At 61.6% G+C, this 18530-nt stretch overlaps 3 protein-coding genes across 8 annotated transcripts; 2 read left to right on the top strand and 1 right to left on the bottom strand.

Annotated features, from left to right (window-relative positions):
* The first annotated feature begins 313 nt into the window (after nt 1-313).
* MRPL24 (mitochondrial ribosomal protein L24) lies at nt 314-4613 on the top strand. Of its 2 annotated transcripts, none has more exons than XM_080823771.1 (6): nt 314-468; nt 2779-3123; nt 3201-3296; nt 3447-3550; nt 3816-3946; nt 4053-4613. In XM_080823771.1, exons 2-6 carry the CDS (start codon nt 2941-2943, stop codon nt 4187-4189), a joined length of 651 nt encoding a protein of 216 aa, XP_080679897.1. In that variant the 5' UTR covers nt 314-468; nt 2779-2940; the 3' UTR covers nt 4190-4613. The 2 variants fall into 2 exon arrangements, with proteins under 2 accessions (XP_080679897.1, XP_080679896.1); XM_080823770.1 differs by having other exon boundaries at nt 419-578.
* METTL25B (methyltransferase like 25B) lies at nt 4557-11015 on the bottom strand. Of its 3 annotated transcripts, XM_080823766.1 has the most exons (9): nt 10968-11015; nt 10525-10672; nt 7970-8094; nt 7648-7840; nt 7133-7195; nt 6753-6896; nt 5789-6270; nt 5161-5345; nt 4564-4821 (listed from the first exon to the last, which is right to left on the bottom strand). In XM_080823766.1, exons 1-9 carry the CDS (start codon nt 10997-10999, stop codon nt 4700-4702), a joined length of 1494 nt encoding a protein of 497 aa, XP_080679892.1. In that variant the 5' UTR covers nt 11000-11015; the 3' UTR covers nt 4564-4699. The 3 variants fall into 3 exon arrangements, with proteins under 3 accessions (XP_080679891.1, XP_080679892.1, XP_080679890.1); XM_080823764.1 differs by lacking the exon at nt 10968-11015 and having other exon boundaries at nt 7970-8778; nt 10525-10778; XM_080823765.1 differs by lacking the exons at nt 10525-10672; nt 10968-11015 and having other exon boundaries at nt 4557-4821; nt 7970-9349.
* Nucleotides 10517-16112, top strand: ISG20L2 (interferon stimulated exonuclease gene 20 like 2). 3 transcript variants are annotated; one of them, XM_080823769.1, is made up of 4 exons: nt 10517-10688; nt 11821-12668; nt 14456-14656; nt 15318-16112. In XM_080823769.1, exons 2-4 carry the CDS (start codon nt 11937-11939, stop codon nt 15429-15431), a joined length of 1047 nt encoding a protein of 348 aa, XP_080679895.1. In that variant the 5' UTR covers nt 10517-10688; nt 11821-11936; the 3' UTR covers nt 15432-16112. The 3 variants fall into 3 exon arrangements, with proteins under 3 accessions (XP_080679895.1, XP_080679893.1, XP_080679894.1); XM_080823767.1 differs by lacking the exon at nt 10517-10688 and adding an exon at nt 10896-11225; XM_080823768.1 differs by lacking the exon at nt 10517-10688 and adding an exon at nt 11203-11368.
* The last annotated feature ends 2418 nt before the right edge of the window (nt 16113-18530 follow it).

The raw sequence follows: 18530 nt of genomic DNA, 5'->3' as shown, positions 1-18530 counted from the left end.
CCTGCAGAAGCCTTAGGGCAGTTTCTTAATCTGCCCTGACCCCCTGCTGCAGACTGGGGCGCGCGGGGAGAGGACGGGCCTCAGCCCAGCCTGGAAGGGGAGGCCCTCGGCTGCGAATGGGAAGCCACAATCCCCTAGAAAATGGAGCCCTGCTCTCTGGAAACTACAATTCCCAGCGGCCCCCGCGAAGAGCGCGTGAGGGAACGTGCCGGGCGCTGAGGCCTATCCCGCCCAGCCTTCAACTTCCGACGTGCTTCTCGGTGTTCTTACGTTTCCTCATTTCCTACACGACCAAATTTCCTGTTTCCAGCTCGCTTCCGGGCGACGGACTACAACTCCCAGCTTGCACAGAGAGGTTGGCCCTAGGGTCCGCTCGCATTTGGACTACATTTCCCAGAAAGCCTAGGGACCGGGGGGAGGGGCGGCGGGCTCAGGGCCCGTGTGCGGGCGGCGCGGCGGGAAGCCGAGGTGAGCGTCGGGTACCCAGGCGGTGGTGACCTCGCCAGGGTCGCCCGGGAGCCGGGGTCGGGAAGGGCCTTCGTTTGCCCCGGCCGTGCTCAGTGCGCTGCCGGGAACGGGTGGGTGCCGAAGAGTGCTGGAGCCGGGTGGGGGCGGGCGCGGCGCCGGGGCACGCCGCGGGAGCCCCCCGAGGACGTCCCTCCAGGGTGTGCGGGAGACGAGGGCGGGTCCAGCGGGCCGGCTTCCGGGGTCTCCTCCCGGCTGCAGACCCGGGCCCCTCGCCCCGATCCGGCCGCTGAAGTAGCCCCCGGGGTTTCCTCGTCTGCGGAACCGACCCTGTGGTCCGTGCACCTGCCGCTTCGTTCCCAGCCTGGCGGGGCGGCTCCCCGCGCTCGGCCGGGCCCGGGGCTGCGCTCCGACGCGCGGGTCGGATCTGCGGGGAGCCCTGGGCCCGACGTTCGCTGGGGACAGCATCGGGCGTCGTGGTTTCCGCACGGGGAAGTATGGGAGGGAACGGCCGACGCTCAGACCAGCCGGTTCGGTTTTGCCCCCCCGCGCCGTGCGCGTTGTTGGAGCAGAAGGAAGGAGCCGCGCCCGTTTCCTCGCCCCGAGCGAGCCCTGGGGCTCTCCTTTCTTGGCGTAAACTTTTTTTTTTTAAAGATTTTTTTATTTATTCATTTGATCACAAGCAGGCAGAGGGGCAGGCGGAGAGAAAAGGGGGAAGCAGGCTCCCCGCTGAGCAGAGAGCCCGATGCGGTGCTCGATCCCAGGACCCTGAGATCATGACCTGAGCCGAAGGCAGAGGCTTTAACCCACTGAGCCGCCCGGCGTCCCTCTCCCTTCGCATAAATGTTGAAGTCTGTGCCCGAATGTATGCCTGTTTAGTTTGCCTCGAGACGTGCTACGGTTGACAGGACTCCGCACTGCTCTCTGTTAAGGCCCAGGGGAACCTGCGGAGTGTCGGGGATGAGGGAACAGACGCAGGCGTTGGGGTGCAGCCGAGTAAGGCGGTGAGCGCGGAGGGGCCGCAGCTCTCTGACCCCAGCAGCGCTTTGTGCCAGGAGAATGCTCTTCACTTTGTTATTTTTTTAAAATCTTATTTTAAAAAATAGATTTTACCTTTTTGACAGAGCGCACAAGCAGGGGGTTAGGGTTAGGGCAGAGGAAGAGGGAGACGCAGACTCCCTGCTGAGCGGGGAGCCCCATGCAGGGCTGCGTCTCAGGACCCGGGAGCATGACCTGAGCCGAAGGCAGATGATGCTCAACCGACTGAGCCCCCCACGCGCCCCAAGAATGCTTTATTTGTACGTTGAAGTTAGACTCCGTTCTTAGCTATAAAATAAGATTAACAATCCCTGCCCCATTCTTTCCCTCTCCCCCTTTTTAAAAAGGATTTATGCATTTATGGGAAGAGTGTGAGAGCATGTGCCGAGGGAGAGAGCATCTCCCCGCTGAGTGTGGAGTCCAGCGCAGGACTCAGTCTTACGCCCTGAGATGGTGACCTGAGCCAAAATCAAGAGCGCCACACTTAACCGCTCAACCAACTGAGTCACCCAGGCACCCCCTCCATCCTCTTCCCTTAGTGCGGGATGCAGGAAAGCCGCGTGGCGCCGGGCAGGTAGAAGAGCTTAGTATTTCTGCCTCAGTTTTCTCACCAGCCCACTGACTTAGTCCATCATCCAAAACTGGGAGGCTCCCCGTACATACTTAATTGGGAAATCCAGGACTCCGTCATCCTAGAGTCTGGCTCTGGGGCCTTTTCCTTTAGAAAAGAATCTGTCTTAGGGAGGAGGCGTGCTTATTTCCCGAATGAATTTAGGAATGGGGGTGGTGTAGCAACATTTTAATCCCTCCCCTTTTTTTCTCTGTTTTACCTTATAATTGCCTGCCCCTTGGCCGTATGCCCCTGATTTGATCCCCTTCCGTGTGTGTTTCCTATCTTGCCGTCTGTGCGTGTATCTGAGAACTGTTTACATGCCGAGCCCTGCTTGGATCTGCCGGACTCAGGGGTGACCCAGATGGCACAGTCCCTGGCCTTGGGGAACTTTTTGGACTTTGAAGTCAGACACGTGGGTGTGAATGTCAGTTCTCACGTAGTAGCTTTAGACCCCGGGCAAGTCACCGAACCTCAGTAAATCCTTCGTCATCTGTAAAGTGAAGAGAACGTCTCATGGGGATTCAGTGAGACCATTTAGCAACGGACCGAGCGTAAAAAAAAATTCTTTCCGTCGCTTCTTTGCCCACTTGTTTCTGTCTGTCTACTCTGTGGGTTTTTTCGGCTTTTAGTTAGTAGTTTGTTTGTTTGTTTGTTTACCGTAGGTTCCACACCCAATGTGGGGCTTGAACTCAGGACCCTGAGCTTGAGGGTCCCGTGCTCTCCCGACCGAGCCAGCCAGGTGCCCCTCCATCCATCCACTTCAGAGCTGACTGAGAAGGCTTCTGGATCCTCCCTGGCCAGGGGACTTCTCCCGGCCTCCAGCCATGCGTCTCTCTGCCCTGCTGGCCTTGGCGTCCAAGGTCACTCTGCCCCGCGACTACCGCTACGGGATGAGCCGTCCGGGCTCTCTTGCAGACAGAAGGAAGAACCCGCCGGGGACCCGGCGGCGCCGGGTGGCTGTGGAACCCATCTCTGATGAAGAGTGGCATCTGTTCTGTGGGGACACGGTGAGAGCCTCGGATGGGGCGGAGTGGCGGGGGGCTCCCGGACAGGCCCCCTCCCTGACCCGCACGTCTTCCCGCAGGTGGAGGTCCTGGAGGGCAAGGATGCTGGGAAGCAAGGCAAAGTGGTTCAGGTCATCCGGCAGCGCAACTGGGTGGTCCTGGAGGGGCTGAACACGGTGAGTGGAGAGAGACGGGGTGCTCCGTCCCCTCTGTCACTGTGTGCGGTGGGCAGCCCAGGGCAGGAGGAGACGAGCTGCAGGGGCAGGGACGCAGCCGACTGCTCTGCTGTTCCCCTGGGGCTGAAGGCAACGGCTTTCTTCCAACAGCACTACCGCTACGTGGGCAAGACCGCAGACTTCCGGGGAACCATGGTCCCCAGCGAAGCGCCCTTGCTCCACAACCAGGTCAAGCTTGTGGACCCCGTGGACAGGCAAGCACACGCGGCCCTGGTCGGAGGGTTTCCCACTCTGCGTGTCTACGTGGCCGTTGACCACACTGATACCAAAGGAACGGTGGGTCGCGGGCTCCGAAGTTGAGAGGGGCTATCCACGTGATGGACATGAGCCCCTCTAGGTCACCCCAGTAGAGATGAACAGCGACAAGATGGTGACCTGTTTTCAGCCGCTGGCTTTTTTGGGCGGAACGCGGCAGGAAGAGCTGGTTTCCATGCCGGGTTCTTCTCTTCCACCCACTAGGAAACCCACCGAGGTGGAATGGAGATTCACTGAGGCGGGAGAGCGGGTCCGTGTCTCCTCAAGATCAGGAAGAATTATCCCCAAACCCGATTTTCCCAGGGCGGACGGCATCGTCCCTGAAACATGGACTGGTGAGGCGCGGGCTGAGGGGCAGGAAGCCAGGCCGGGGCTGGGAGGAGTGGGAGCGCGGGGCGTTCAGAAGCCCTCCCACCTGTCTTCCTTCTTCTGGCTCACCAGATGGTCCCAAAGACACCTCGGTGGCAGATGCTCTAGAAAGAACCTACGTGCCCCGTTTAAAGACACTGGAGGAGGAGGTGATGGAGGCCATGGGGATCCAGGAGACGCGGAGACACAAGAAAGTCTACTGGTACTGAACCCAGGAGAGCAGCCTCTCCCCTCGTCTTCGTCATGAAGGCCAGGGACACTCTTCTCCAGACCCCAATAAAGAGCCAAGAGTCCTCCCCTCCCGTGTGTGCAGCTCTTGCCTTCCGGTAGACGGAGCCACCTGACCCTGGCACTGTTTCTGGGACTGAAGGGAGGGGCCTCCTCACGTACTGGCAGAACCTGGATGGAAGTTCGCCAGCCTCCCCCGGGGCAGGGCCTGCAGCTGCTGGGCGGGAGACCCGTGAGGGATCCGGTGCTGCCCATGGGGGCGGGCGGTAGGGGTGGGGGGCGTGAGGCCCAGCCGCCGCACCTCAGCATCTTCCCAGAGGAGGCTGCACATCTGTCCTTTTCCACGCTGACCGGTAATGGCAGAGAAATGAAGACTAGTTTAATAAATTAAAAATACATCTTTACATCGTAGAACACAAACACACAGAACAAGGGTAGAGGACGCTGGCTCTCTTGAGCGGCGGGGCCTGGGCAGTCTCGGATGGTGTCTGTCAGCGGTCTTCAGTCTCCAGAAGAGAGAAGGCTTCCCCCAGGGGCCTCTTCGTAGCCACCAGAACCAGGTTTCTAGGAGAGAGCTCAGGACTGAAGATGGGCAGGAGCTCAGCATGGAAGCCTGGGAGAAAGGCAGGGCTACTCAGGAAGGAAGAGAGCCGACTCTCAGTCATCCCCTGGCAGCCTGTGGGCAGAGCCCGTTACCCGGGGGGAAGGCTTCAAGGTGCCTAAGCAGACCCAGTTCTCTACCAGGAATATGACGGTCACTGTACATTCCCGGAGCCTGGGGTTCTGGCTTAAAATGTAGCTCAGGGTTGGAATCTGATTTTGCAGGGATCTGCACTGACTTGGCTCCCACCCCCACGGGGCGGGAGGGGGGGGCTGGAGGAGGAGCCTCAGCACTCCGGCCCCACCCTCCCTGCCTCCCGTCCCCCACCCCGGCAGGGCAGGGCGCCCTCACCCTGCTCCTGAAGGTAGAGCAGCCGGTCCAGCAGAATCAGCGTCTCCACTAGCGGGGCAAGCAGCAGCGCCAGGCTGAAGAAGGCCACCACGCGGTTCTCCTGGGACAGGTGGGCCCGCAGGGCAGCCAGATTCAGCGGCAGCCGCGGGTCCAGCCCCACCCGCTGGAGCCCCCGCTGCACGTACCTGCGGGGGCCACACGCGGCACTCAGTTTGGCTTTAAGAACCTCTGCTGCCTATCAAAACCGTTCATTCCGCGTTCGACTGCAACTTTGCTTCACGTGCCCCCCGGGACACATTTTCAAACGTTTCTCTGGCTGTGAGTGGTCTGTCCAGTAGCAAATTAATTGCAAAATATATCTTCAGCCAGATCTGTCCCATTATTTAGCTATATTTTCAGCATTTAAAAAACTTAATAGTTCCCGCATAAGAGAACAACTCCCTTCTAAAGAAATTTAGAGAACCGCCCAAGAGACGTCAACATCAACTGTCAACATCAACTGTCAACATCAGCCGGCTGGGCGCATTCAGGACTTCAGGCTAAGCCAACGAGCAAGGCCGGGAGGGGAGTCAGACCTTCAGGTGCCGATGCCCCCTTCCCACCCCAACCCCCACCTCCCCAGCCTCACTCTTCGATCTTGAGCTCGTGGACCCTGGGGATCCCCTGCACGCCAGGCCGCCGGAGCTCAGGCCGGGCCCCCCGGATGACGGTCTCCAGCGCCGCCCGGTAGCAGTGGGTGCGGAGGCTGGGGCCCGCTCTCCGCAGCCGCTCCGTGTACTCCTCCAGGGCATGGCAGGCTCCCTCCCGCAGCCGGTAGGGCAGCTCGTGGCCTGGCAGCCCAGCCACCCACTGACTCAGTGGGTAGCCACCGGGGTCACTCAGCTTCATGTAGCAGCAGCCCACCGAGGCCAGTGCCACCACCTCCGGGCAGGAGAAGTGCCTCAGCAGGGCGACGCTCAGGTCCCCGCACGCATGGAGGCCGGTCAGCAGCAAGCGGGCCCCGCCCCGAGGCAGGGTCTCCAGGGGAAGCAGCAGCTCCTCGCACAGGGCCGTGGGCTCTACCCACCTAACCACATGTTGTGGGGAGCGGCGGGGGCCGGCGAGGACCACCTGTGCGGGTAGGACGGAACAAGGGCAGGTGGAAGGTCTGTCCGCTGTCCCTGTGCCACCTCGGGTCACAGGAAGAGGTGTGTCCTCTGCGTTCCTTCCCAAGGAGAGAGAGAAGCTGGGGAATGGGACAACTGAACCTTGAATCAGGAGCTGGGCTAACTCGGGGCCCCTCCCAGGAACTGCAAACCTCCTCCCTGAGTCCCAGTGCCCTCATCCGTCAGGAGCCTGGCACTTGACCGGCCGGCCGGCAGGCGGTGCAGAACACACAGAGTGGAAAGCACTTGGTAACCAGAAAGCCCCTTTAAGATCTGAGGAGGCTCTGCTGAAAGGGGGCCCTCGGGCAGGGGTGGGGGGAGGGCAGCAGGATTAGAGACGACACCATCTCAACCCCCGAAATGGGAAAGAGCAGGTCCAGCCTCGGTGCCCCGGTCCAGCCAACCAAACCCCGCCCACGGCCCCGGCTGCAGGGAGAGCCGGCCCACCTGTGGGCGCCTCTTGTCCTCTTTCTCCAGAACCTGCAGGAGCTCCTGGTCCAGGCGCTGGGCTCTCTCCACCAGTCTCTGATCCCCTTCAATGCTCTTCACCATCAGCCCCAGCCCCAGGGCCATGAACCGGGAGAGATGGCCCTGGGGTCACGAGAGCGAGGATGGAGACAGCCCTGTTCAGGGCCCCTCCGCTGGGCGCCTCCTTCACGGTGGCCCAGACCCCCAGAAAGCTTATCCGCCCTGCCAACTTCCACCACTCCCCGGCACCTGCTTCCGGGGCCCTGTGGCCTCACAACCCGCCTCCTGCTGTCTATTCCCACAACTCGAGAAAAGAAACCCCAAACCCCAAACCACGGAGTATTAGGGCTCAGACCCACCTGGCCTGAACCTATATCCACAACCTGGGTGCAGCCGGTGAGGTCACTCAGCTTCTTCACCAACTACAAGAGGCGGGAACAAAGCTCTCTTGGCCACTGGTCCTCGGTTCCCAGAGCAAACACCCATGGTGAGGGGGGAGAGGCTGCAGGGGGCCAAGGGAGATGGTGGGGGTGGGGGGAGGGGCACGGATGAGACAGGAGATGCGGAAACCAAGAGGGAGGGCGCTGACCCCAGGCTCAGGCTCCACTCCCTGCTCCTCTCAGTACCAACAAGCAGAGGAGCCCCCGCCGTGAAGCCCAGAGCAGACGGTGGCAGTGGGCAACGGACACAGGGAGGATTTGGACACAGCCGCCAACCAACCCATCCAAAGGACGGACACGTGACCCAAAGGCAGCCTCCAGGCAGGATTATGGCACGCCTGCCCAGGGGCCATCCTGCAGGTGACCCAAGGTGCTCACACCCCGGTAACCCACAGCGTGTGCTCCCAGACGCCAGCGGACACCAGCCGTCTCACCTCTCCCAGCCTCCGGATCTCGTGCTGCTTCTTGGGCCTGACGTGTTTCCGGAATGGAGCTGTCAGGCGGGAGCTCTGGCTGGGGTTCTCCAGGAACTCGGAGGGGGTCTGAAACCCGGGTGTCCGGGTGAAGGCCAGGGCACAGGCTGTGGACTTCAGGGCGAGCAGGGAGAGGGGCCACACCGAGCTGTACCTGTGACAGGCCAGCCGGGACCCCAGTGAACAGCTCCATCGCGACCCAACCGCGCCAGTCTGCGACCCAGGAAGCCCCGGGGAGACTGTGGGCCTGAGTCCGCCAGCCCGGGGCCCCTCTTGCCCATACCTGACCACTTCCCCTTCCCCGGGCACCCCCAGCAGCTGCGTGGCCAGCTGGGGAGGCTTCAGTCCATCCAGCGCTTCCTGCCACGAGCCTGGGAGCGTGGCCCACAGGTTGTCGGTGAAGAATTCCTGCAGGAGGGGAGAAGCGGGCTGGCCACTGCCCTCCCCACTCCTCCCAGCCCCTCCAGACACAGGGCCGCTGGCTGCAGCCAGCAGGTGCCCCGTCCCCAAACTAGTCACTGCTCCCCCCCACACCCCCAGCGGCCCAGGCAGCATCCCGGACCCGCCTCTCCTTGCTGCACTTCCCCCGCCTGCTGCTCTCTGTGTCTGCTCCACGCAGCTGAGCCCGAGAGCGGGGTCAGCGTCTTCACCGCTGCATGGGCGACAGCACATGGTGGGCCGGTGGTGTAGCACGCTGCCACTGAGCACTCTGCCGTTATGCGCACTGGACACTGCACGTGCCAGACGTCGCATGTGACAGAAGGCGTTTTTAGTCACAGGCTGTTCCCCACCCATTCTGGAGTTCTGCTCACCCACCAAGCTCCAGTCTAGGCTCAGAGAACACACAAAGAAACAGACGCTGTTCTTGTTCTCGAAAAGCTGACATTAAAAAAAAAAAAACCAAAAAAACGTAACTCCAGGTAGCATCAAATGCCACGCAGACAGTAAAACCCTGATCAAGCGGGTTTGACGGAGTCTGAGAGAGCACTCCTCCAGAGAGAGCAACAGGGACGACTTGTCTGAGAAGCTGGTGCTTGAGCTGAGACGCGGATGATGGACACACAAAGGCAGATGAGAAAGGCCAGGCAGTAGCTGAGGGGGGAGGGGGATGTGGGGGTCAAAGAGAGCAAACTGCCAGTTATAAAATAAATACACCTCGGAGAAGTAACGTAGGGCAGGCTGACTGTAGCTAACAATACTGGACTGCGTATTTGAAAGTTGCCAAGGGTAGATCTTAAAAGTTCTCATCCAAAAAAAGCGGATCTGCCTTCAGCTCAGGTCATGATCCCGGGGTCCTGGGATCAAGCCCCAAATTGGGCTCCTGCTAGCAGGAAGCCTGTTGCTCCCTTTCACTATCTTTCTGTGCTCTCTCCCTCTCTCAAACAAATAAAGTCTTTTAAAAATTCCGCTAACAGGAAACACTTATAAAAGACTTTAATATGCCAAGCGCTGTCCAAAACATTTTCCCATTTAATGCATTTAATCTTCAACCAAACCTACAAGTAGTCGCTCACCTCCCATCTTATACCTAAGGAGACTGCCACGCTGCAATTCAGTAACTTGTCCAACTCAAAAACCTAGTTAAGTAGCAAAGTTGGGATCTGAAACCAACTGGACTCTAGTTCTTGCCCCTAACCGCTCTGCTCTATTGCCTTCCTGTGCAGGAAAACATTCAGGCACACTAGTAAGTGCAAAGGCCCAGGTGCCCACAACGTCTGTAGAACAGAAATCAGGCCAGAGTACGTGTGGAGTGAACGTGGGAGAACCAGCGTGATGGCCTTCAAGAGGCAGCAGGGGACAGACGGTGCAGTGTTTTCTAGGTAACAGTAAGGAGTTAAGATTTCACGAAAGCATCCAGGAAACAAGGCAGCACTTTCTTTTTTCTTTTTTAAAGATTTTATTTATTTATTTATTTGACAGAGAGAGAGAGATCACAAGTAGGCAGAGAGGCAGGCAGAGAGAGGGAGGGAAGCAGGCTCCCCGCGGAGCAGAGAGCCCGATGCAGGGCTCTATCCCAGGACCCTGAGATCATGACCTGAGCTGAAGGCAGAGGCTTAACCCCCTGAGCCACCCAGGCACCCCTTCTTTTTTTTTTTTTTTTAAGTAAACTTTGCACCCAACCTGAGGCTCAGACTTACTACTCTACCACTGACCCAGCCAGAAGCCCCTCATCAGATGTAGGTTTTAAAGAGATCAATCAGGCTGCCTTGTGAAGAAATAGTCAGAGTGGACACAGAGATCAGTTACAAAGTGGTCCAGGAGCGAGAGGACGGTGGCTTGGCCCCCCGGGGGTAGCAAAGGACATGGGAACAAACGAGTGAACTTGGTATCTATCCTGCAGGCAGAGCTCAGGGAAGGCCTCGAGGGCACATCAGCGAAGGCGAGAGCTGCGTCTAGGGTGCTTCTGGGTCTGGGGGCCGAACGCGCCTGTGGACGCTGGTGTCATTCACCCATCGGCTCACTCATTCTTCCCCGTGAGCCTGCAGACAGCGATTAAGACCACGGCTGAGAAACCAGGGCTCGGAGTTTCTTTAAACGCCTCGGCTGACCGGCAAAGGAGGCAGGAAGGCACCCCGACCCCGAAGCTCTACCTCCACGCCACCGCTGAGCCAGGGGTTCCGCCGCAGCGGGGCGGATTCCGGGACAGCGCGCCCGCGCCCGCGCGCCTTCCTCCGGACGTGCGAGGCTGAGCAGCCACCCCGAGGTCGGGAATCCTCACACGCACGTCCGCTGAACACCGAGGGCGGAGGACGGGGCAGAAGCCACCTCCCGGGCCTCCGCCCGCCGCGCGCACCCCGCCCGCCGCGCCCCCAGCCCCGCCCACACCGCCGGGCTCACGATGATGTAGGCGTCCAGGATGGGGCGGTAGCGCGCCAGCACGCGCGTGAGGTTCACAGCCAGCTGCCTCCTCTGCTCCGGGGAGAGGCCGCGCGCCGAGACGCCCGGCATCCCGGGGGGCAGCCGGGCCGTCGGCCGCGAGAGCGCGCTGCGCGGGGACCAAGGTCAGGGCCACGGGGGGAGGGCCCTCGGCTCCCCGCACCCCCGACACCCCTTCCCCGCCGGCCGCTGGGGCGGAAGACCGGACGCGCCCCCTGACGTCACAGCTCGCGACGCGGCGCGGGCGCACACGTGGGGCGGGGCGCGGCGCACGGCGTCACAGAGGCGTGCCGCGGCGCCCGGGCCCGCCCCTCCCCGCGCAGTTCCCGCCTGCCCCGGAAGTGAGGCCGGTCCCGCGCGCGCCGTTTCTCGCGAGGCGCGGCCTCCCCACCTTCGAGTTGTACCTCCACGGGGCTAGAGGGGCCGGGGAGCGCATCCCGCCCCCGCCGCCCCCCACGCCGCCGCCGCCGCCGCCGCCACTGCCGCTGCTCACGCACTCGGAGTCCCTGGCCTCACTCCCGGAGGCGGGGGCGCTGCGGGCGCGCGCACGCCGGCCCCCGGCGCGGTCCAACCCGCGCGCCTGCCGGCCCGGGCCTCGCCGGCGCGCGCCGACTTCCGCATCCGGCTCCGGGCGCTTCCGCTCCTAGCGGGGCCGCTGGGAGGTAGGTGTGGGCGCGAGGGCCGCTCGCCGTGGCCGGACTCCCCCCCCCCTCCCCGGCGTGCTCGCCGACGTAGGCGGCCCGCAGCGGCGGTTGCCCCGGCGGATGGGTGTTGTCAGAGGGCCTGTGTCGGGACCCGGCCTGGGGTGCGATGCGCGCGGGGGGTCCCCGCACCGGGGGCCGAGGGAGCCGCGCGGGGGTGCGGGGCGATCCTGACCCCCTGGGCCGGCCCCGCCACTGCCGGCGACCACACTTAGACCTCCCCGCCCGGGCGGACGATGGAGCTCCCGAGTTCTGGCCCGCCGGGCTCCGACTCCGAGCTCGTTGGCCCGACAGTCCCCTCGGTTTCGGAATGAGACTGAGCTCGGCCGAGGGCAGGTGACCCTTGCGAGCCCTACAGTTGGCGAGCTGGGGGCCGCGCCAGCGTCCTGGCTTCCCGGCTCGGACCGTGCTCCCAACGGCGCTTCCCGTTCCGGATTCATTCCCTCTCTGGCGGGTGTCTGGCTCTGCTGTCTTTCCAGCTTTAAGCCCCCCGAAGGTGGGTCTTACCGTTCCCCAGGCGAGCCCGCTCGGTTACCAGGTTCGCTTTCTTCCCCAGGGTGTCCTCCAGACCTCCCGATGTCCGCCCGTGGGGTTCGGCAGAGGATGAGTCCTCCGTCTTCCTGTCACCAGTAACCTTTCCTCGCACCTGCTCCCTCGCCATCCGCTGTTCTCATGTCTACCTTGCTCCTCAATCTGGATTTTGGTGAACCCCCCCCAAAAAAAGCATTTGAGGGGAACGCCAAGCACCGTAAATTTGTCAGGAAGCGGCGGCTCTTGGAACGGAGGGGCTTTCTGAAGGAGAAGAACCAGCCACCGAGCAAGGCACCTAAGCTGAACTCAGAACCTCCAAAGAAAGGGGAGACTCCGAGCGTGGATGGCGCTTGGAAGGTCTCTCCCCTTCCAAAAAAGAAGACCGTTCCCTCCAGCAGTGGACCAGAGCAGTCCCTGGACAAGAAGGCTGCAGTGCCGTGGCTGACCCCAGCCCCTGCGCAGAAGGCCGGGTCCGCGGTGGCGAAGGTGGATTTGCTGGGGGAGTTCCAGAGTGGCCTTCCAAAGATTAGGAACCGTCCAGCTCGCCCCCACAAGAAGGGCCCCCAGAAGAACCTTACTCAGAAGAATGCCCCACAGAGCTCCCCCCAAGCTCATTCAGACGATAAGTGTTCTGGAGCATCTCAGAAAACGCCAAAGAAGATGGTGGCCATTGACTGTGAGATGGTGGGCACGGGACCCAAGGGGCACGTCAGTTCCCTGGCTCGATGTAGCATCGTCAGCTACCACGGAGATGTGCTCTATGATGAGTACGTCCTCCCCCCCTGCCACATCGTGGACTACCGGACCAGGTGGAGTGGCATCCGGAAGCAGCACATGGTGAATGCTACCCCCTTCAAGGTCGCCCGGGGCCAGGTGAGAGGCATGGGGTGAGCTGGACACAGCGAGGTGCAGGCCACTCCTCAGCCAGCGAGGTCAGCTGGGAAGGAGGCAGGTGGACGGCCAGGTGAAGGGGGCTTCTTGCTGAGGTGAGGCAGGCTGAGAGTCCGGAAAGTTCCAGGTAGCTGCCGTGACCAAACCGGGGTAGCTGAGACCTACCTGAGCTCCCGAAACCAGTTCTCCTCTGGGAACTGGGAATCCACACAGGGCAATAACAGCTGCTGAGGGGCAGAGCAGCAGGCGCGAAGGGCGAGGGAAAGGGCTCCGTTTGGGAATGGGTGGTAGAGCTGGAGTTTGGGGTTGAGCACGGAGAGGTGGAGACTGTCCTCAAGCTTCAGTGTGGCAGGCGTGGGACCCGGCGGGGCTGCCTGCGCAGGGGGCCGTGCGCACCTGGGAAAGGTAGCCTGAAGCGGAGGGGATAAAACACACGGGGCAGGCGTGTCGGGGCTCTCGCTTCACTCACGGAGCACACCTCCCCATGGTGGCCCGGTGCTGGAGGCCCGACGGGGGAGCTGCGCGGAGGACAGGGAAAGAGTGACCCCAGGCGCCGGAGGAGGTGGAGAGGAAGCGGCTGGTCTCAGGGGGCCTCCAGGGGGCGCCCGTGGTCCGCGTCGGTGGCTTCAGCACGGCGTTCTCTGTCTCCGGCCGCACTGTCTGTCGTGCTGGTTGTGTTCTCAGCCTGACAGTCAGAGCGGCTTCATCAGAGGGGACGGCCCGGATCTTGGAGAGAACTTGGGAGGAGGGGCTGCAGACCGTGGGCACCACTGAGCAGGGCTGGGGAGAGGTGGGAGGTGGAATGGGTCTGAGATCTCGACTCCGGTCACCTAGGAGGAGGGCTGTGTGTCGGATGAATGCCCAGCGAAGGTGTTGGCGGCCAGTAAATGGCAGTTGTGGTCCGGAACCTGCAGGGATCTCGTTGATCGTGGACTCCCGTCCGGTATTCGTCCTGACACCCTTCCCCGGTGCCCACACTGCGGTGTGAGGCTAGGGGCCTGGCCCCGTCTGGGGGCTCCTGGGGGTTCTGCACCGACCACAGGACTGCCACTCTTGTTCACAAATGGGGCCCCACTTGGGGAATGGCCTTCATGGCACATTCTTTGGTGGTTCTCCCGTTTTAAGATCCTGAAACGGCGACAGGTTATTGCTTGGTCTCGAGACTAGTGTGAATGAGGTTCCCGAGCAGCTGGGGAACGAGGAGAGCAGCGGGGCTGGCGTTCCGGCCTGCTGGACTGCTTCCCTCCGCAGCCTGAGTCTCTTTTGTAGCTCGTAGGCCCTTCCAGAGTCTGATGGAAACCACAGACCCAACCCCCAGAAAAGCCCCACGTGCATAACTATTTGCCTGTGACTTGGGACTCCTGTTATCTCCGTGGAGCCCGTCTTCGACTGCATTTGTCCAGCACGTGGGAATGGCTGGGGGAGTTCACGTAGCGAGCCTGAACTGAACTGGAGAGTTAGCAAGCGTCTTACACGGGACTGGGATTTGGGATTGGGGCGACTTAATCTGCCGTTGGCGTGGAAATAAATGGGAAGATACGGAGCCGCTGCTAAGTCCAAACCAGGTCACGCCATGGGCAGCAGCTGCTCTTGGGGAGTGGAGCTGGGCCTCAGATGGGAGAAACCTTGTGGGAGGGGTGAGGCGGGCGAGCGTGTGGTGGAAGAGAGTCTGGAGGGACCCGTGGGCACATTGAGCCTCCGGGACGCAGGACTCCCCCCAGCCGCGGCCTCCGCCGCCTCTTCACCAGCGCATCCTGTGCACGTTTCAGATCTTGAAGATCCTCACGGGGAAGATAGTGGTGGGACACGCCATCCACAACGACTTCAAAGCCCTCCAGTACTTCCACCCCAAGTCCCTCACCCGTGACACCTCCCACATCCCGCCCCTCAACCGGAAGGCCGAGTGCCCGGAGAATGCCACCATGTCCCTGAAGACTCTCACCAAGAAGCTTCTGAACCGGGACATCCAGGTAGCGACTCCCCAGATGCTGCTGGGCCCTCGGCTCGGACGTGGGGGGTGCGGGTGGGGGGCCCTCCTTGCTGCCTCGCTGCAGACTCTGGCCCCAGAATCACCCTGGACGGAGATGCAGGCGGGCCGCTCTGATGGGAAGAGCTTGGCACGAAGGGGCCCCATGGTCTTTCCACCTGTATGTATGGCTATGGTTCCTGTTCTCTGCCGCGCAGCGTCTTGGGGTGGGGGATGCTGTTCGGGAAAGGGAACAGCCTTCAGGTGCGTGCGGAAACCCGACTGGGAAAGGGAGAGGGCACACCGTGGTGCTCTGAGAGCCCGCGGAGTGGGCGTCTGGGTCTTCTGTGACACGCTTGCATGGGGAGAAGGACGGCCTGACTGGCAGGAGGATGGTGCACGCCGTGTAGAGAGCGGCTGTGGAAGGGGGGAAGGTGCCAGACTCAGGAGGCCTGTCGGGGATCTGGAACGTCGTGTGTGGTGAGCGCAGAGCAGCGCGGCATGTAGAGCCCGCAGCAGGGCCCAGGGCGGGCAGGAGCGCGGGACTCGAGCCCTGCCCACAAGGACCCAGCGGCGGCGGCGGCGTGTCGGGCAGGGGGAACCCGTCGGGAAGGGAAGAGAGAGGCTCTTGTGGCTTCATGCTCTTGTCTCTCTCTCGTGTTCAGGTTGGGAAGAGCGGACATTCGTCCGTAGAAGACGCACAGGCCGCCATGGAGCTGTACAAGTTGGTCGAAGTCGAGTGGGAGCAGCACCTGGCCCAGAGCCCCCCAAAAGACTAGCGGCAGCGGGGGTGCTGCCCCCGGAGAACCGGGGCTCCGCCTGCTGGCGAGCTCAGCTGTGAGGGGGACACACGCCCACCCCGGGCTTAATAGTTAGGAGATCTCACATCAGGCGTCGTGTCGTGTGTCTGGTTAAGCCCTCCAAGGGAGCAGGACACCTCCACAGCCCCGCGCCGCTCCCCTCTTCCATGGTGCTAAGCCCGGGTCCCGGGGTACCGGCCTCCAGCGGGCCTTCGACCTCCACGGGCAGGGCCCCTGCGCAGTGTCGCTGCCCCAGCTGCCTTATCAGCGGGGAGGCTGCGGGTCCCGTTTTAACGGCTTTTGTTCTCAAGTACCGAGCGACACCCCCTTTCCCTCTCAAGTACCCTGGCCGGGTGGGTGGCAGCGTATCCCAGGCTCCACGTCGAGCTGAGAGTCCCCGCCTATTGCCTGTCCTTCCCACCCTGACCTCGGGAGGGCCCGGCCCCGGGCAGGTCCAGTTCTGCTTCGGGCTCCAAGGCAGTAGAGGTAAGAGCGCGACTGGGGAATCAACTTTTCTGACTTAGGAAAGGTCTTGGAGGGTTGGTCTGTTTAATGTAGGTCCCCCTTGGTAGGTTAAAAAACAATTGAAAGCGTTTTCATGGTTTTTAGTCTTTTATCTCTAAAGACTCAAATTATTCCCTCGATAAACTTTTATAACGGAAACACGTGTGCTGCTGCTGTTAGAGCTTCCCGTTAGAAAGTTTCGTCAGGAGGAGGAGCGCCTGGCTGGCTCACGTCGGGCGTGCAGCTCTGGGTCTCGGGAGTAGTGAGTTCAAGCCTTCCGTGGGACATAGAGTTTACTTGGGGAACAGAAAAATCTTGGCATGAGGTCTTACGGGCTGTGGCTGTGCGAGGGTCCGCGGGTCTCGGTGGACGGCACCGTCGGCCCCCCATTCACTGGAAGTCATGAAAAAGCGCCGACCAAGCCTTTGCGCCTAGCCCACATGCTCTGCTCCCTCGTCCTCGTCCCCACCGCAAACCGAGCACGCCTACAATGATGCCCTAAACCCCGAAGGCGCCTTCCCACAGAGGGGATGTGGCCAGCAGCGTGAATCAGGGTGGGCCTGCGGGAGGGACGGGGTGAGGGAGGGAAGGGTGCTTGGTGATGCCGGCCCGGTCGGTCCTGCTTGGGAAGGTGAGTCACAGGCCTGACCTCGTGTCTGGGATCACTGTGCGCACTGTGTCTTGAGAGGACGCATCCTTGGCGTCTGCCCCGGGACTTGTGCCCTCTTGACTGGCTGGTTTGGCTCCCGGGGCAGCGTTCGCGTCACAGCAGCCGGTAGCTGGGAGTTTGCTGTGGCCACACCAGACCTTTGCCATGGTCTTGCCGTCCCGTCCTGGCCGCAGGGGGCTGCTTGCCCAGGTGGCTGCGGGGCCCTGAGCAAGTTGGTTCCTGCTGAGCCCGACGTAAGGAATGTCTGTGACACTTGGGAGAGGTGCCAGGCGTCCTCACACACCTCCAGGTGGGAATCATCGAGGAGGGCCGCACCCAGCATGGGGAGTACACGCGAGAGCAAGTCGGAGTCAACTTGTCATCAGTAAACTGGGAGCTACCTGGGAAGGTCTCACTGTGTGTCGGCTTTGTGTGCGTCTGGGTAAAGAGCCGGCGGCTCTGGCGACCCCTTACCCAGCCACCCCCACCCCTCGCTCCCGCCACGTCTGGTCTTGGTGCGGGGCCGGTGGGAGCCGTCTGCTCACCAGGAAGGAGCTGGGGCCCAGAGGACCTCGCAACCATTTCCTCCGTGTTTCCTCTCATCACAGTTCCTGGTTAGAGCCCAACTTGCCCTGCAAGACTGCCCGGGACCCGCTCTACCCAAGTCCCCTTCCTTCTCTGTCCTTCTGTTCCCAGGGTCCTGGCTTCCTCTGAGGGTGGCCAGCGCCCTCGCAGACTGCCGCGTGAGTCCTGATCGAGTGTTTCCCCCAAACGCCCGTCTCTGGGAGGGAGCCCGGAGCCCGTGTAGAGAAAACCCGCGTTCCCGGTGATCCTGCCTTCCCAGCCTGCGGGAGGGGGTACTGTGATTCAGAGACCCCCGCTGCAGGTGAGCTTGGGGAGGGGCAAAGCGAGGAGAGATGTATCCTGCTAGACGCCATCTCGCCATCTCGGTGTTCTGAATCTTCATCAAACCCAGTGGCTCTCCCTGGGAAGGGGGGTGGCGCTGCACCCCCCCCAACCCCCGCCAGTGACCACAGCTAACCTGCAGGGAGGAGTCGTTTGATTCCCGGTTTAACAGAGGATCACAGCTGACAATAGCAAAGTTCAACAGTGCTGGGATCAGGAACTTGGCCCAGGGCACAGGAGCCCAAATCCAAGTGTAGAGACAGATGTGCACGTATGAATGTGCCAGGTGCGTCCCGAGTGTCCTTCCTCTCCAGCGAGCGTGCGGCTCCCAGAGCGCTCCCGTTCCCGGCGCTGGCAAGCAGCCCGCAGCATGACAGCCGGTGACCTTGTCACCGTGGCTGGAGTGGGATTCTGCCACGTACTCAATGTGGCATCAAGGGTTCCAACCTTGAAACCCTGGGACTCGGAATGCCTGGGTGGCTCAGGTGGTTAGGCATCTGACTCTTGGTTTCCACTCGGGTCCTGACCTTGGGGTTGTGAGTTCAAGCCCCGTGTTGGGCTCCACGCTGGGCATGGAGCCTACTTTTTTTTTTTTTTTAAAGATTTTATTTATTTATTTGACAGAGACCACAAGTAGGCAGAGAGGCAGTCAGAGAGAAAGATAGGAGGAAGCAGGCTCCCCGCTGAGCAGAGAGCCCAATGCGGGGCTCGATCCCAGGACCCTGAGATCATGACCTGAGCTGAAGGCAGAGGCTTTAACCCACTGAGCCACCCAGGCGCCTCTGGCACGGAGCCTACTTAAAAATGAAAACCATGAGGCTCTTTTCTACCTGTGATGTTAATGGCTGTTGTCAACAACAACGGTGTCCGTGGGTCAGGCAGGGTGCGTGGTGCTCGGTCCTCTGGGTGCTTGTGCCGTCCTCGCTGAGGCGGGTGCTGGTATTCTCACATGATAGCTGGAGAAGCCTGGGTTGACAGAAGAAATGTTGCCCAGGCCCAGTAGCCACGTGCGGGTGGCA

The sequence above is a fragment of the Martes martes genome (assembly GCF_963455335.1).
Source record: "Martes martes genome assembly, chromosome: 15".
NCBI lineage: Eukaryota > Metazoa > Chordata > Mammalia > Carnivora > Mustelidae > Martes > Martes martes.
This window is presented reverse-complemented; position numbering and strand designations above follow the sequence as displayed.